Source organism: Ptychodera flava, unplaced genomic scaffold (genome assembly GCF_041260155.1).
Source record: "Ptychodera flava strain L36383 unplaced genomic scaffold, AS_Pfla_20210202 Scaffold_33__1_contigs__length_2856901_pilon, whole genome shotgun sequence".
NCBI lineage: Eukaryota > Metazoa > Hemichordata > Enteropneusta > Ptychoderidae > Ptychodera > Ptychodera flava.
This window is the reverse complement of record NW_027248355.1, coordinates 87,146-106,445: the sequence shown is the minus strand read 5'-3', so window position 1 is coordinate 106,445 and position 19,300 is coordinate 87,146. Positions and strand designations below refer to the sequence as shown.

The window sequence follows — 19,300 nt, the reverse complement described above, 5'->3', positions numbered from 1 at the left end:
ATTATTTACCAAAGTTTGGGCTATAACAGATCGGGATGTCCTAACGATGTAGACCAAGAAGTTCAAAATAACAATGGGATGACTCCTGGCGACTGCGACGATATTTGACATCAAATGCAACGAGCAGTGTCAGCGTCCAGCTCTCCCTGCATCGGGCAACACACTCAGAATCTGCACAACTGTTCATCACAGTTGCAGTCATCGCAAGTCTGGATTATTTTAAAACTGCTTGTTTTCTGGTACAATTAACGTCCAAATTATTCATCAAAAATAGATCCTGTAACTTCACTGTGCCACCACTGAATCTCGCGACGGTGTGCGGTACAGAATGAGATAAATCTATTTTCAGTATGCCAAAAAAGCCAGGGCTATTGTTCTTATGTAAATTTACGAATAACATTGTTACTTTTTTCTTTTGATCTGAACTCTTGACCCATTTTCTGTGTGAGTGCAGCAGGTATTTTTTTAAAGTATCGTTCGTGTTGCATGCGAATAAAATGCAATGTCGATATGGACGTAATGCGTATTTATCGTAGGATACTGTGTGCCTGTACGGAATCCCAACTTATAAAAATGCTCGGTCTCGGGCGCAGAATTTCCGACGTTCGATCTCTCAGACGTCCGTTTTCTGCATTTGGCGCTTAGAATGATGAAAATACCCAAGTAAGACAACAAATACACGCAAGTTGATATAATATAATAGCAATAACCCCCTTCGCAGTCGGGTATACACTCGATTTTGGTACAATTCGCTCCATATAGCACTCGCCTATCGGCTCGTGCTATATGTCGCGCATTGTACCAAAATCTCGTGTATACCCTCCTGCGGCGGGGGTTATTGCTTAAGCAACACTGCTGTGCATTTATCTCTGCGTGCATTCCTATGTTATGTTGTTTTCATGTTTTTTGCGCGTTCTTGTTGGTCGAACATTAAAAAAAATTGAGAAGAATAAAAAACCCCGCTTCACCGCATCATTTTTGCAATATGTCTACGATGAGAAACAATCTTTTTATTTTCCTTGGCCTAATAGCGTGTAAGCTTTGTTTGGGTAACCTTTGACCCAGAAATCCCGTGACCAGCTGACGATCATTATCTGGTAGTACAATGGCGACGTTGCGGAAAATACAGCTTTTCCTGTTGTCGTGTATACTGATCACTGCCGAGAACCAGAGATGGGTCGCCGAGGCGGACTCACTGTTCGATGTCTTGAAGATGCAAGATCCGTTCGAGGATTTGAATCCTGTCAACAAAGTCAAAGTTCCAGGCGCCATCGAGGACATTGTGATTGGGACGCAGTCAGAAGAGTTGCCGACACATTTTGGAAACAGGATGTTTAATGGAGACGGTGTAAGGAAAATCAATCGCTATACAGTCCGTCAAGCAGAAGATAACCTTCACGCTCGCGGGAAAGTTTCATTGCAGTCAATGTCAACAGACAAAGAACCGACAAATCCTTTTGACCCCGGGCAACAAGCAAAAGGTTTTACCGTTCAGACTCTAGATGGCGCACTGACATACCCGTCGGATGTTCTGAAGGAAGGTACTCCAATGATGATCCACGTCTTCGATAATCGATCAGCGCTGGTGGAGTGTATGTGGACATCCCATGAATCTTTGCGCTCATTCGTCGCTAACAGTCCAAATAACACACACTATATTTTCTTGTCTCCGTCAGCAAACGCTGAGCGTGATGCCGAGTGGATGAAACAACAAATAGATGAAGCCACTAAGATCATGATGATGAATATGCAAATAAGGTAATATGGGGTTTGCATATCAGTGGGAGTGGTGGTAGTTACAGCAACAGCGGCGATAGAACTCATCCATATATATCCATATATAGTATCGACGTAAGGAGCCAGACGTAATTTATTCACTGTGCAGGTCAACTGTGAAAGTACTATGATGCAGTGATGATGATGATGATGATGATGATGATGATGATGATGATGATGATGATGATGATGATGATAACGAAATTTATATTAATCTTAGATAGTTTGATCGTCATCATCATCATTATCAACGCTGGAAAAAACACCGCAAATAAATCATTTGAACAAATCAAAATCAGTACAAAATATCATGCACGGTAACCCAAGATTTTTCATTCTTGATTTCGAAGTAGTATTTTGTAAAGATCCCTTCCTGAAATTGTTCGCAAAAGTTTCAGTTTTTAAAATTTTGAGTCGCGTATGGTCTCAATTCTGTCATTAGACGTAGGATTGAAATATATAGTCAAGATCAACACTTTGCTTTCTTGGACAATGGATTTCATACTGTGTTATTTCAGGGAGGGGATATTCCTGGCAGGCCTAAAATCCCTTCAATGCTTTGAGCATATCATTTATTGACGAAGAGCTTGACCTTCAGTCAGACTTCTCTTTATATAAAAATTTACAATTGAGAATAATGATCTATAAAAAATTCCAAGAATGGAAATTTTGACGCAAAATAATACACCTACAATGATTCACGTGCTTCTCTATCTTTCCCATTCTACAGGAAGAGTAAATCGTTTGATTGTAACGCTGGTTTGACATTAGTCAGATCAAAGATGATGCCAAAGTTTCAATATAATTTAGCGTCTGTCACACAGAAAAGGCCTCTCTCCAAACATGGCAATACTTTTGCTTTTGATAAAACTTCTAAAGATTCGTCTCGTTGCCGCTGAATCCAAATCACACGAGAATTTACACTCCTGGACTGGATTCCCCCCACGCCATTTCACCACAAAAAGCTTTCATGCCTTAGTGAAATTACATCAAAATGTGTGTCTTTTTACCAATTTTCTTTACCTCTTCTACCATGTGACGACTTTTATCTTAATTTTATTCCAAATAACGTCTTTTCTACACCTCAAGCTATCGACACGTCCGAGATTTTCGGAGCCGTCTCCATTACGTCACGACTTCAACCTTTGACCTTGGAAACTGGATTCCGGCAGTTCTCAAGTACTACGCATGTCAAGACCATGGATGTGGTTATGACCAGATTTTGTTCGAGTCCAATGGTAAATAGCACACGCCCTCTATCGTCTGTCCACTTATGCATTAGATCTGCGATTTCTGTGGTATTTGGTGATGTTCTTCTTTGCACGTTGAACTTAATTGTTACGAATAATTTCCGATGTCATTGGTGTCAATATCTCCTCGTGTTACGGAGCCTTCAGTATTTGCAGGGAGGTGGAATTTAATAAACAAAAGAAATGTAAAAGTTGACTCCCTTAAAGTATTAATTCTAAAATATGACCCCCGCCTCAATTCATTTATCGTAAATGTTATCGCTAATTTACAGCCATTATCCATAATGACGGAGGCAATATTATCTAAAACAAAGCCCATAACATGTCACTTACAAAAAGTCACGCCACTTTTTTCTGCAATTATAAAAGGCATGGACGTGTTTGTGGTAATGGCTCTGAGGTGATGTTAACGAGGTTTTTAGCTCACATTTGGTTATACCAATGTGAGTTTATCGTATAAGCTGAAGTCGATGGCGTCTGTATGTATGTGTGTATGTATGTATGTATGTATGTATGTATGTATGTATGTATGTATGTATGTATGTATGTATGTATGTATGTATGTATGTATGTATGTATGTATGTATGTACGTACAGTATGTCCGTCAACATCAAAAACATGCAAACCGCTGCACGTTTCAGCTTGATATTTGGTGTGTGGATGCATCCTGGGCTATAGATGGGATTTTGTTCAAATGAAGTCTGCATTGCCAAAATTATGCAAATGAGCTTACAAAATGTGAAAATGGTTAAGAATAAATAACTCAAGAACTGCTTTTTTGATTGCTTTGAAAATTTGTGTGCAAGTACCTTAGGTGAACCTTATACAGTTTTATGAATATTGTGAAGATATCCTTAATTTTGTATTTTTGCTGAATTTTTTTTGTGATTTTTCTCATTTTCAGTAAAAATTCTTCTTCTCTGAAACCGCCAACCCAATCGCTCTGAAATTTTGGGTTGTCTCTTCACAAGGGTGTTACTCTTCTAATTTGTCGAAATTATGACAAATTGGGAAAATTACTATTTTTAAGCAATTTTGTCATTTTTGGTCAAAAAATCTTAAACAGTATTTCCTTTTTAAAACCCCTGGACAGACAGCTTTCATATTTGGTACGCAGACGTACAGAGATGACAATAGTTAGATATGTGGAAATTGTCCTGAAATATAAAAATTTGTATTTTTAAGACAATATTGTCATTTTTGGTCAAGAAAACTTTATCTCAAAATTACTTGTTTGATAGCTTTGTAATTTGGTATGAAGTCCCTTGTTTGATAGCTTTGTAATTTGGTATAAAGTCCCGAAAGATGTTATTAGATAAATTTTCTGCTCAAAGTGTTGGGAAACCCCAAAATTTGTTTATTTTAGGTAATTTTCTCAGTTTGTGACCTTAAATGACCTACACCAACCCAGGATATGTTGTGAGACAATTTTGAAGGCTGTGAACATAATGTTGTCATATTTGGTATCAATTTGTAGGAAAATTGATCCAGAAAACAAAGCTTAGGTGATTTTTTTCATTTTGGACCAATTTTGCAACTTTTCTTTGTAAGACATACAAGAACTGATGAGAAATTCGGATCAGGATAATTCCAGATGTTGTAATCACCGCCAACAGTGGAAGGCATTTCACTATCTTTAACTACCTTAAGTGCTGTTTACATTAGAATGATAACACTCATGGCATTAATTAAAAATCTCCAAGGTTGTAAATGTACTTCCTGTCATTTGGTCTTATGTAATACCAAGGGGTGGAACATTTGATATTCAGGAGGGGTAGGGTCTAGAAGATTGATGATGTAGCATTACTTTTTTACCAGATCCCTTGTGCATTTTTTGCCCACTCCCACCTTTTCTTTTTATCAAGCCTTCTCTGTTTTTTGTTGTTGACATTTGCTCCCATTGCTATAGAAGTTGATATGCATGTTCCTAAAGATGACCTCCAGTACCTAAGTTGGAGACTTATTTGCTTTTGTGGTTCTTGTTTTTCCTGGTTTAAATATTTCTCGAATGGACCAATTCAAACCGAATGTGAGCACATAGTGTCCTTGACGGTATTTTTTTTGCTTTACTATTAATAGGTTCGTCTCATCCACAAATTATCGTGAAACGATTGGACGCAAGATATGACTGGTTACCGTCGCCGGTGTCTGTCTTCCAAGACAAATCCACAGAGATTGAAATCGGCGGTAATGGATGCCAAAAGAGCGGATCTGTGAAGGACAAGATAGCATTGCTGAAGTGTGATGGACAGTGTAGCTTCTTTGAAGGGGTGAGATTGAGAACGTCATCACCAATATGATCAAAATTCATTCAATGCGAATTATTGATTGACAACATACATGGCACACAAATGCAGACAGACAGACAGACAGACAGACATACAGACAGACTAACTGACAGTAATAGCCATACACACTCAAGCCTGTAGTGGTCTCCTAATTGGACAAAGAAATCGAGACCACCAGATTAAGAGGTGGCCTGTCTGTATATAGACATGGGAGTGGTATTATGTTTTGCTGAGGTAGTACACTGAACATGGAAATCAAACAAAGCATCAGAATACCGGAATATCATAATTCTCAACAAAAAATAATAACATTTCTGGAACATTCATAAAGAAACGTGGGAAAGCAGTCAAAATATACTCAGCGATCTATCACCCTCAACTTGAAAGTGGTTTACAACAATATTGACTGGGCTTAATGGCATGGAATATAGATACTGATTGCCCGATTTGCCTTAACTTTTGCTTTCAATAATTCCTATACCTTTATCATTTGATTACATTTTCACTTTTGTTCTGTAAATCCCGGTTTTTCATTTTTCTCGCAAAACTTTGTCGAAACACAAAGTAGTCGCCTTACAACACAAACGCATTTTCCTCAATTTGTCATTCCATTCTTGTCAGATGAATTCTAGGCTGGTGATTGTTCACAATGGCATTGGTAAACTCAGACGTGCATGTATATATTATGTTGGCATCTTCAACGCTTGACGTTTCGCGATTAGAAGAAGAACTTCATTTCACAAAATAGAAAAAGTACTTGAAAGCAAACTTCAGTATCTATATTCCGTGCCAGTAAGCTGAGTCTATATTGTTCACCACAACACACATGTACCTCTGCTAAATCAGAGTGTTTACAAGGCGGTCGTTGACCACATACCCGGCGGTGGCAGTCCCCGGGTTGGTGGGTACCCATGCTTGTTACCCAAGTTTGAAAAGTACCCCCTTTCCTAGAATATTTCTGAGAAAAACACCCCCTATTTGTGGCAAATCTGGGAGAAATTAGCTGTAAAAAACATACCCTTATTTTCGAAATCTAGGAGGTTAGTATGTTGACTTCCAGGGTTGACCCTGGAGGTTGACTTTGTATACATGTACATACATCACAAATGTTTGTCCTCACCTGATTTTAGTCACATTCATACACAATCATATGTATACGTCATATGTACATGTATAAGTACAAACGTACGGTACTGTTTTTCATTTTCTTTGTGAGTGAGACTAGACCAGATTTAGTGTCCTAGGGAGATTATGAAAGGACTACCCCTAATCTCGGAGGTTACTCTGAAAAAGTACCCCTTTTTCTCGATTTCACGGACCTAGAATCTCCGAGATGACTGAAGAAAAACACCCCCTTTTCCGTGAATTTGGTAACGCGCATGGGTACCCACCAACCCGGGGACTGCCACCACCGGGACCACATACGAGAGAAAAGTGTTCTATAGATGACCTGTAGAGTGTAATTTCTTCCGGGACAGCTTAAAAGTGACCATACAATCAGGTGACCACCTCTATAGGGGTGAATACTGACACAGAAGTGTGTTTCAAGTCTACATAAGAGTCGATAACGCCGTATACGGCGTTATGGTACGCTTTGTTTCACAATATAGACAAACAGAATATTACAGATAGTAAATATGGATTTGCATTGCGACCTTAACGGCTAAATTTGTCACGTGCTTTGCCAGGTGTCCAACATGCAGCAATCTGGAGCCCTTGGTGTTATCTACTACGCATCACCTGGTGATTCCATCCAAGATATGAATTGCCATGACGACGAATGCAACATCAGACTCGGTATACCGGCTACCATGATGCCATTCGACGGTGACGTCATTCAAAGGTAACAGAGCGGGTGAAATTATTACCAGACGAGATCAAAGCAAGTTGACGACTACAGTATGGTTGTACATTGTTATGAAGAAATTGTGATCTCGTGCCAAATTACAGCATAAATTTGATTTATTAGAGATTAATAAAAGCTTCCAGGAGATTTTCTGAGTGAAATGTAAAGTGGTTTGTACCATCCCTATGTGCTGTGAGAGTGCAAAAATTGATCCACAGGTCTCGTAAGTCATGTAGCAGAATTGTCGCTATCCATTCAAAACTACCTTCAAAAGCAATAAGTAAAGTACGCCGAGTTGTAAACCCTATTGCGACAACAAATTTGATACAATTTTGTACATTTTAGCTAGTTTGCATATCAGTAAAGACAAAATGCCAGCACTTCGTCGCAAGCACCGCCTTACAGGTTGCTTATTTGGTTTTACTCGTCCATTGTTTCTAGATTACAGTCAAAGCAAAAAGTAACGGCAACTTTCCAGACCACACCGTCCGATAACTTTTTCTTCGGCATCGATGGAGAGGGTCAACTATCAGAGATGGGCTGGCTACTCTATCCATCCTTTCAATTTCTTACTTGGCAGGCACAATGGTAGGTACTTCTTTACCCTAGACTTACTTATTAGTTTTAAAGTCCCAATAGCTGCGAATGTGTAAGAAACCGATCTCAAAGTTTACAAAGATTTTTCTTGAATAAGGCCCATAAAAACTGAAAAGTATACAAGTCAAAATTGGCATGGAAATTCAAACATTTTAACATCATTCTAGATTTCCCGCCATTTTCAAAAACTAATCACGTGACAGAGAAAACAAAGACTACAGCAACAAAATGTAGGCCATCGTGTGTTGTGCATTCAGGTAAATGGCATCATGCTTGTTTCTTTTATGATCATGATATGTATGTGCAGGAAATACTGCATTTTTTGTACTTTTCCGTGGGGCGCCATTTTATGAGTGCAGCAACTGTTTATTATTGTACCTGTTAAAACACTTAGGCATGGGCCAAATCAGTGAGTGAGCAGTGAAACTTCTATGATAATAAATAATAATAATATACGTGTCCTTCAACTAGCACATTTACACGAACCAACTTTGGTTTGAAAATAAAATCATGACAATAATGCTATTCGGGCTTTAATAAATTTAATTTAAAGCAAATCGCTGACTTCACCGCCTTGTTATTGTAACAGCATGTTTACACTGACTTTTAAAATTGAAACTTATGCATCCAGAAGAGAGCAGAATGGGCACTTTGTACAAAGCTTATATTCACAAGAAATGTATTTCAGGCTGTCTATACTTTTTTCCATACCCTTTTCATCGCAATGGCTTAGTCCGAAACACACTGTCATCGACGGAGATGGTTGATCTGATTACATGAACGTAGGTTGAACAGCTTACACCATACGCATTATGCCCCTTCTAAGCGATGGCTCGGTTTAGCTGATGAATACAGCAGATTTTCGATCGGATTGGAACTCACAACGTACGCCACCCAGAAGTGACAAGCGACGACACCACAGTCAAAACCGCTCTGCCAAATCGTGTATATTCCTATTCAAAAAAAGCTGTCAGACACTTCTATTACTTCTGCTTTTGCACATCTAGTAAATATTTACTTACAAGACACATAAAATGGGAGTACAGTGTCATTGACACTATTTGTTTTCAGCGAACATTGTTTTTGATATTTTTGCATGTATGACTATGAAATACAAAGATTATAATTTGTCGTCATTATTTAGCTTATTCCACGTTTTATTCTTAGGTTCAACTTCAAGAGTGAAGTGTATCGTAATTTGTCGAAGGAAGCCCTGGTTGTTAGCGTCTTTAACTTCACTATCATGCAGGGAGAAGAAGGCGTGGTCGCCACAACAAAACTACCAAAGTTTAAAGGTAGGAATATTATGTCAATGTGGACTCACATGTAACAGAGTCACGCTGCTTCAGCTAGGCTTTTTAAGTCAGCTTTCAAGATTAGCTTTCAAACCCAGCGTTGTTTTACAATTCAATACAGTCGTCACGCTGAGTCGCCATGTGTATTTGTGCTTGTACGTACGTCCACTGTGACTTCTCCTCCCGTTTCTCAAACATTTTAACACGTGACAATTTCCCCTCTGAAAATTGGAAGTTTTGCTACATAACCTTCACGGGGATTAGTGTGTACTTGACACACTAGGAATGACACATTCACAGTCACGATGCGAGTCCTGGTGAATGTTTTGGAGTGGATAAGAACCTCACTATTCGGCTGTTGTACAAAAAATACAATGGCGACTTGTAGGATGACATACTTGTTCTTTTTACAACTGCTCAGTAATCCTTTGACGCAAACTTTTTAAATCTTTCTTCTTAGTTTTGCTTTGCGAGATAACCATTGCATATATTTACATATTGTCGAAAGACTGTTCAAAAAGTTGTAGAATAAAGACATTTTGGTTAAATTTGTCACAGAATGATTTTTTGTCTCAAACATTTTTAGAAGACTAGTTGGCTCAAAACAATCAAGTGAAAGGTTTTTAAAATGTGACTTCCGTAGCTAACTCTACACTTGATTCCTCTGACTAGCGCCCTCATTATAAATAGAAGATACGATCGGAGTTCTTTATGCATGCCTTTTGTCTCATTTTCATCTGATCTCTTTGAAAGTGTCAAAGTTCGTGTACAATTTTGCACTTTTCCAGAAATGATGAAATATTCCCTTGTCGAGCTCGACGCGGCTCTGTCTTGTCCGGGGTCACGTGATGAGACATGCCCACCATGGGACCACACTGTACAACTCTACGTCTGCTGTGATGAGACGTCACCGCTGTGTGGTATGGAACTTGGAAGATGGATAACACCATTCAGAAGGTATGGTACAGAGATATTGATTGGCTAAAAGTACCATCCAGTACTTCTAATCGTCCAATGTCCGCACCTAACACATCATTCCACGTTTCAAGAAGCTTTCAATTGGTTAGAAAGAAACTCTTAGTTGTACGACGACGGCCTGTGTCAAAAATCGTCTTGTTTACCCATCAGTGCGGTCAATGTTCACACTAGCAGTTTTGTTAATTTTCGAATCGGCGATTCATCTATGTCGCGGATGAAAAATGACATCACTCAACACACACGCAACAAACCTAATCTACGAAGTACCTTATATATTTATATCCTGATTTCAATTCGTATATTGTTTTTCTTCTCAGACGTATCGGTCGTTGGCTCACTGACATCACCCCATTACTGCCACTCTTCACGTCGGACACTTGCAACTTCACCATGAAAACCGTGCCCTGGGCGAAAGCCTGGAAACCAGCTCTCAATCTGCGCATGTCTGGAAAAATGAGTGACAAAGGTAATCTTAAACTTCTCACGAATGTGAAATGGAAAAAATAAATAGCAAGGGTCTTAATTTTGCCATTATTTACATGCACTTAGACATACTAGAATTTTGAGTACTTCTTTCCATTTTAGAATCGTTGAATTCGTTGTTTCAGAACTGATATCAGTTAACACAGTAACCTTAAAGCAGTCATGCCGGAAAATGCCGAGAGAGTTTGACCGGTTAAGAAGGGCTTGACTACGCAGTTTCTGCGTAGTGAAGCTTCATTACGTATTCATGGTGACCCCTGGCCAGCTGTCAATAACTTTGGGGGCTTTTGTCTTTTGGCCTGCTTTGCATATGCGTCGTTGGACACGACCTGCCAATCACCGAGGTAGTCAATTAAACTATTAATTGACTGTTTACCGACCCAATTAACACTATCCAGCAGTATCAGTCATATTTTAATCGCGTGGCTCGGGTGGGCACAACGTAGGAACGCGTGTATTTCTGTGTGTACGTTTCACTTGTGGTGTTGTTTGTACCATCGTGTGTCCTTGTTTCACCTACAGCATTACCTTCAAGGTGACAGGCTTACTATTAATGTTCAGTATCATTGCACCGAGTTCTGCCCACGGTGAAAACCACCTGTTTTGCCTACTATTACTGCCCGTCGCTGCCCGTCCTGAATGTAGCCTATCTATAGCTACAGTAATCACATAAATCATTTATCAGTTTTGATATATACTCCTAAATTGTAAGTTTGATCAAAATCGAGACCACATTCAAGGGCTATGCAGACTGTCCATATTGTAAGCACGACACAGTGACAAGAAGGCGGCAAACACCTACTCACCAAGCACATCGAATCGGCGAAAAGAAGCATAAAAAGCTAGGCTTATCGCCAAAACAAACGCGCCAAGCGCTAACAAAAACCAATACCAAGCGGCCCTTTTCAGGGCCACCAAATACTCCAAAAAGGGAACTACCAAAAAATACGATAAGATGACATAGAACACACAACACAAACTTAAAAGAAATAACAAAAATCGTACACATAACAAACAACTGAAACACAACATTAAATACAAAATAAACAATCACAGTAACGTAACAGAAAACATGGCCGTGGAAATAAATCAGCTATTTCCAAAGAAAAGCCGACAACAACATGAAATTCAACAACAACCTATCATCGAAATTCAACAACAACCTATCATCGCTCAAACTATGAATCTCCGAAAAATAGTACTAGGCAAAAGCCTTAAAATTCATTCGGACACCAACAAAACCAAACAGAATAAACCACCTCAGGATTTCAACAATAAAGTCGTATAATGTATCTACGCTACATGGTGAGACACAAACAATCGCAACAACACCAATTCAAAGAAAAGTCAAATTGGACTCCACGAACAACAAAAAAACAAAAACTTGAAAGCTATCTGAAGCTGCTAAACTCGCACTTCTAGAGATACCCTTTCAAACAAGGAAACAAAAATGTCGCGTGCCAAAAGAATCGCGATAAACCAGCTTGCAAACATTGGACAAATTTTGGGAAAATAACCCTTCGACAAGGGTCGGTTTTTCGTTATTGTCAACACAAACGATTACGAACTCGAATGCGAAAGGCAATTACGTAACACTCAGTATTATACACAACAAGCCAGAACAAACAGTAAACAAAGTAAATGAACTATTAATTAAAATGTACGAGAACAAGCACATCAACCAGGATACTTGTAAGTATCTTGATCCAATAAACATAAAATCCGTACCCCGCAGTGGTACTTATTGCCTAAAAATTCACAAACCTCCGCAAAAATCTAAAAGACACACCAGTCAAAACAAAATTTACCGAAGTAAAGAAATATAGAACAAACAAACCGAACCACCAAACGGACTCACAACGTGACCAAAATTTATATACTTGCCTCGCTAATCGGAAAGCAAGACCACTAAAATGCATTAAAATAAATTTTCACAAACACAAAATAAGGAAAGAATCTACACTGCGACTGATGAGAAACCACACTCGGGTTTCGAAACGCAAGCGTCAAAGGGCGACTCTATCAACTTTGTAACAACATAGGTCCGGCTGCGTCTCGCCATAAGCTTTCCCCACACAAACAAAACATTACCGTACACACTAATCCAAACTTCTCTACAAATATCCAAAGCGAAACAAACATTTCATTAACACAAACAATCGGATAAGAATGTAGGAACACATTTTCGAAACGAATCAAACACAAACTCGACACAAAAACATTTAGGATAGTTAGGTGGGGAGCCTGTTTCACATTTTTTACATCTCGCTATACTGTCTATGATTCTAAAAATAAAGTCATCTGCTACTTTTTCTGTATACGCGGTTTGGCAAAACTCATCTCTTCAATCGAAAGTCGGGCGATTTCATGGTTCTTTGGGGCACTTAAGTGTACGTCGAGCTTAAGGAATGTAGTTACATTCGCGATGTTTTTATATTCGAAAAATTATTTATTCCTTCAAGGGCAAATGCACATAATTTATGCTGTTGGAAATACTGGCCGCTCATAAACAAGACAATAAACTCAATATATGTGCATTTTTACTTATATTGTCACTTATATTGTCAAAGTACCACCGACACCCACAAAAAACCAAATGGTTCAGTCACGGTCCCTGGAGGGACTGTGGTTCAGTCCAGGTATTTGCAACTCTGCCATCCGACTGGTCAACAGGAAATCAACCATAGGTGTCTTTTGGCACGCGTATACGCCAGTCACCTAGGCGACGGTAATCTGCACCACTTATCACCATCGGGAAGGTACTCCTCCCCATATACCACTGGTGATCCCACCCTCAAGGCACTGCGTCATTCGACCAAGCATTGTTATTGTAATTTCCTGCATAAAATTAACAGCGAGGTCAACCGGTCAAACTCTCTCGGCATTTTCTCTCATGATGCGCCTCGAAAGTGAACGACATAAACTTTCGCTTAAAATGTCTTTAAAGTCCCAGTAATGCTAACTTTGGATGATAATTTTACCATTTTTATTTTGAATGTGTACCATAATTCCTTGTTTTTCTCTTCAAAGAATGTTGATATACACAGTATCCAGCTTGTCAACTCAGCCCCTATGGTTGTAAAGTGCATTGTTATTGTTGAAAACTGACTTCTGGTCCGGACTAGAATTCAAATGTAAACATTAAAAATGCATTTTACACATATAGACGCTAAGTTGACAAGCTAAATAGTGGGTGTTTCAACATTCTTCGGGGAGTAGAATAAGAAGTTGCTATTGATTTATAAAATAACAATAATGAAAAAATCGTCGAAAGTTAGCATTACTGGGGCTTTAAGCAAAATTTCAACAATTCTCTATCTCTTGTTCTCAACTGTAAGCTTCTAATTTCCCGACATTACAGACTCTCGTTCTACCAATGGTGACATCCAGCCGTACAGTATAACGCCATTGTTTCGCGGAGGTACATTCAACAAGTCCTACAATGCCAAATACTCGCCAATAAAATTTACCGTATCGGCCCAGACCCAGAAGGTATGTACCGTAGTTTATCGGTCTTGCGAATATGGTGACATCACTGCATGTAGTCTAATATATAATAATGGAGCAGACAATTATGAAACTGGGGTCGTTGGTATGTGAAAGATTTGGTCTTAGAATCAAAATTATGAACTCATGGAGATGACAGAACTACTTAAAGGGACATTGGCTGTAACTTTTGACTATTTTTTCACTACTCTGTTTCAATGTATCAACAACTGAATTTTCCTATAATCCGATCATCATGACCAATGCCTGGTCTCTTGCTTGCAAACACAGCCTGTATATGTGAAATGACCATTGTTATCGTTGATAAATGTATTCTAGTAGTCCGGACCTGAAAACAAAATTTGAACGATAACAATGCAGATTATACTCATATAGGGTATATTTATGAGCTAAATATTAGGAATTGCTCCGTGGTTCAGGGATTCAAACCAGAAACTGCAGATGATACACAGAACAAGCAAAATTTAAAAAATGACCAAAGTTACAGCTAATGGATCTTTGAACAGGACCGGTATTTGACCCAGTCATGAGTCAATAAATCTCGTGTTTGATGGGGCAGCTCATATATACACTACTACTGTACCGCCTGTTGTCAATTAAGATAATATAAGAAAAGAAAAAAGTTTTATTTGTCGTGATTGTTGGAACTGATTACCGATTGTAATATCACATCGACAGCATTGTATTGTTTATATCAATTGATTTACATATGTCAAAGGTCGCCATCGTTGCTGTTATAACGGGACACGGAAGCGACGAGAATGGGTGCGGTGAATTCTGTCCAACCTCGCATCATTTTGTTGTCAATGGCAGCCATACCAACACCAAGAGTTTCGACATTGCAGGTAGGTGATGACATAGGCCTGTACCACTCGTTTTCCAAATTAAAATTTCGTCCGCCAATATCGTCCACCGTGCAATTAAAGGTGTTGGCCCAGTCCTTGACTGTTTAAAGGCTTTCATGGTCAGACAGACAAGCATGTGCGCCATGGGGATCATAGAAATTAAACACAATTACGTAGGTCAATCTCCAAATGAGCATAGACAATAAATAATTGTTTTTAATGTGTAATAACCAGATTGTCAATACGGTACGAGGTGATGTGTGTGAATGAAATGCCGGTGTATATACATCAACTTGTCAAGCAACGTGACATATATATGAGAAGTAAACTGTCATTGCCGAGCGAATTAATCCACATTCAGAACTTTATTCAAGAAACTACAACAAACTACATCGTTTTGACCAGACCCTATTCTATGGGTCGCCCATAGTCCGAGGTATGAAACCTGCGGGCATTGTAGCTGTTCGGGCTCGGAATGTCATGAGAGGAAAGTAGAATTTGCATTACACAGTACTGAAAGTGACTCGAAAATGCCCGAACGTTTCAATTTTATTTTATTAATACTCGAAATATGTTTCCGTTAATTATTCTTTGATAATGTCACAGATGCATTCCAAACTTCCAGAGAGCATCCAACAGATCCGTTTGTGGTAAATGTTAGTTTGATTTGCCATGGTGACATCAGAATGCAGTTTCAATAAGTGTGAATCAACCACAGAGAAACAAGAGGCGCTTACACGATACTTTCTTTTATGAATTTTTTCAGGCACTCCGTTAGGCTGTGCTAATAATGTGCCCACGGGCGTTGAACCAAACGAACACGGCACATGGTTGTACGGACGCGACGGCTGGTGCGACGGCCGCCAGGTTGATCCCTGGGTGATAGACATTACAGAGCAAGTCACCGTAGGGGGCGTCAACAATGTTACCTACTATGGCTGGTACAATGGTACGGACCCCGACCCAAGGAGAACCCGGGCTACATGATTATGTATTCATACTTGGTGTTCTACCGAAGTGTCTGATGACACTTCGGTAGATGAACTATTACCGATGCATTTTTACAACTTTAGACATTGAAAATTAGAGACACGTGACTTTGAAATCGGACGTTTTGTTCGAGGCCATCTTAAAAGCGATCTCGTCTAGGTGTCGACTGACGATTTCCTTCTGTATCGATCAGTACTCATCAAAATTTACATTCCAATTAGAGCGATTAATTCCTGTCAAATATGGTGTAATTAAATCCGGCAGGTCTCCAATCAACAAGCAAAAAAAACAAACAAGACGCTGTTTGAAGTCAGCCAGGGTAATCTCGTTTTTTTTACCTTGTACGATTCTCATTTTTGTAAGTAAATAGTGAGATAACTTCTGATATTTTACGCTTTTTATAACCATCGTTGGTAATTGCATTGATATTACAATTTGGCTATTGCTGACCTATGCATCGAACTTTACTTATTTGTAAAGGACTGGAAATCAATTTACTTTTTGACTGCAGCCGTTTGATAGTACATGTAATGAGAGAACAGAAAAATCAGAGATGGTGATTAAGTCGGTACATTTGTGAATAAACACATATTAGAATTTGTGATATTCGACGGTAGTGTTTTGAATGGATGGGAACAGTGTCGGTTCATTTAAACGCTACCAGTCTTAGTTCAGCTTTAGGCCTACGTATCGTCCGCAAATTCCAAAGTGAATCTAGTCCTGATAATCGGTAATCTATCACCGATGGATACGTTTTGCTATCACATACATATTGAATCCAGGGGTAGGGGTGGAGGAAGGTTGTGATTCAGCCGAGCGGTTTTGATAGGCGTTTTCGCTAGGTGAGTTAGAAACCGATCGAGAATTTACTGAATTTCTAGTGCTGTTCAAGTCAGAATACTTGCATTTCAAGATTGTCTTCGCCTGAGCACACTGTACAGAAAGACTCCGGGCTGGATAACGAATTTCATGTCGAGAGAGCGCCTAGCCTTCGATTTGCAAAGACTCGTCTGACTTTGTCGACAAATAAACAAATCACTTGGAATGTTTAGGGTCCTGTCTGATAGTATCGCGGATCTGTATTGCTTTGAGAGTATCTTCAGCGTAGAGGGAGACTTTCAGACGGGCTGATGGAAATACCAACATACGTTATTCGAACACAAAGCATTACAAAAGCACGCTTCAGGCGAAAACAAACACAGACGCAGACATCGAAATTTTAGCTGGGAGCTGTTCTCAGCCTCGGCTGCAGCTCGGTGGCATGGCAGTATCGATTAGTTCGTATGGAAGTCTACTGATATCGAAAAGACCTTTCCAAGTGAAATTCCTGAACAAGCAGACAAGCCACGGCGTTATTCAATTATTCTTTTGTGTGAGACAAGCTATTTGTCCCGGCAGCGAACAAAGGACGCGGTCAAATTGTACAAGCAATCGAAGTTACAAGTGCTTCGACAAAATGCAACACTTACAACTCTGTTTGGACGGGCCATTCATGTCATCACGGAATGCATTGCTGCCGGCAAAAATATTTCAAGATGAGGGGGGGGGGGGGGGGGACGTGGAGGACTTACACGTTGCACAGGCTCTGTGTCTATTGTTGAAGTCATCGACACTACAGCAGTGCAAACATTTGCGACTTCCAGAGAAGATGACAGCTTGCCCAAGGCAAGGTTTTTTAAACGATGCTATGCTCTGCTAGTCAATGTGGAGCGTAAAGTTGATACCAATGGTCTGGGATTTTCTGCTTGTTGACGTGTTGGAAGTCACGTAAAGTCACGGCTCAGTTGCCAAGCATGTAGCAGACCTGATCTTCATGATCAAGTTCAAACAGGCACAGACAACATCATACAAAGGTTGACAACGAAACCATAACATCGCTATCCTAACCTAAACAAGAAAAATCCAACGTCATTAATAATTCTAATACCGTCATTATATATTCACAGATGTTTAATATTTAAACTTTTTCCCTTTGGGACGATGGTATAAATTGCGAATATGGTCGCATTTTAATGGACTACATTAGAGTGATAGGTCTCGTAGGATTGATGTCCGAACACGCCTCGGGGACAGCAATTTAGACTCTCGAACTTTTTCAATATTTTTCTGATCTACCACTTGTGGGGGTTCATTTTAAAGCTCTTGGTGTAAGAAAACTTTTTATGGTCCTAGTTTTTCAAAAATCGGAAATTTTATTTTTCCGTATAGAGTTAACACAGGGATGGCGGCCATTTTGAATTTTAATTATCGGTAAATCTTGGGGCATTTGTTTCTTTAAGTACAAAAAGTTGCACGGTAACCCCGGATTTTTATTCATTATTTCGATAGAGAATTGTCGAAATATTCATTGAGGAAAATTTGCGCAAAAGTTTAAGTCTTTCACTTTCGAGTCGCATAATACCTTAAATAATGGAAAACTGGTCAAGCTATCTTGACACAGACACTCGACGAAATCTTGAAACATTTCTCGAACAATCGTTTTAATTCAGCATAACATGGGTCGACACTGTGTAGCAGAAGAACAAAGGACGTACCATCACCTTGCTGAGAACAATGGCGTTACGCACTAACGCCGTCTGCTCATATGAAATATCACAAATTCACCCCCTGGTCGTCATTAACATGGGTGAGAAAGTCAAACAAAGAATGTAGGCCTACCACAACAATAATCAGATCTGTCGAACTTTAACCCTTTTCGTTCCTTTAAACCCTGTGTATACAGCCATCCACCCTTATTATACTTGCGTGAATTCAAGTTACTGTGGGTAACCATGGCGATTGCGTTCAAACTGTCGCCGCATATTCAGATATTCATAGTGCAGACGTCGCCGTTGAGGGCGTGGTGAGACGACGCACGCAATGGATGAGCATAGTCGCGACATACAGGCCGGGACGAGTGCAATATCTCTGTCATATTATCGAAGGAAATTGCAAAAGTCCCAACCTATACAGTCCGACCAGATAACATACTTTAGGAGTCCACTTGTAGTTTACTTGGCCTGCGAAGAGAAAAGTGAACAGTTTCTTTAAACCACGGTCCCTCCACAATTTGTGGAGGGACCGTGTTTAAACTTACGAAAGAAGATTTCATTTTATTATCTTGCTCTGCTATATTCCATGTTAGTTGGGATATACATCAGAGAGGATAGATGCTCGGCAAAGATCGGAAATATTTAACAAAATTACATAAATTATATATAGAGTTAAACTCTAACCTTCAGTTACAACGCAACGATCTTATGACGAAGTTGACTATATATTCAAGAAACACACTGTAAATTGTGACATTAAAGAAACATTACTGCAGCATAGCTATCAAGAAATTAAATCGTTTCCCCCAGACGAAACTGCGATCACCACATGGAATTTATTTGATTACACAATCCAGACTGTGAGCGTTCAACATCAGTATTGAGGTTCCTTGTCGCCAAGTAACCGTGTTAT

General features: G+C 39.4%; 1 protein-coding gene across 1 annotated transcript; it reads left to right on the top strand.

Annotated features, from left to right (window-relative positions):
• The first annotated feature begins 1,063 nt into the window (after positions 1-1,063).
• Positions 1,064-16,457, top strand: LOC139127615 (uncharacterized). The gene is made up of 11 exons (XM_070693530.1): positions 1,064-1,758; positions 2,866-3,014; positions 5,107-5,297; positions 7,004-7,158; positions 7,603-7,749; positions 8,926-9,053; positions 9,842-10,010; positions 10,349-10,497; positions 13,876-14,006; positions 14,740-14,866; positions 15,633-16,457. The coding sequence occupies exons 1-11, from the start codon at positions 1,106-1,108 to the stop codon at positions 15,851-15,853; spliced, it is 2,220 nt and encodes a 739-aa protein (XP_070549631.1). The 5' UTR covers positions 1,064-1,105; the 3' UTR covers positions 15,854-16,457.
• Positions 16,458-19,300: the final 2,843 nt, after the last annotated feature.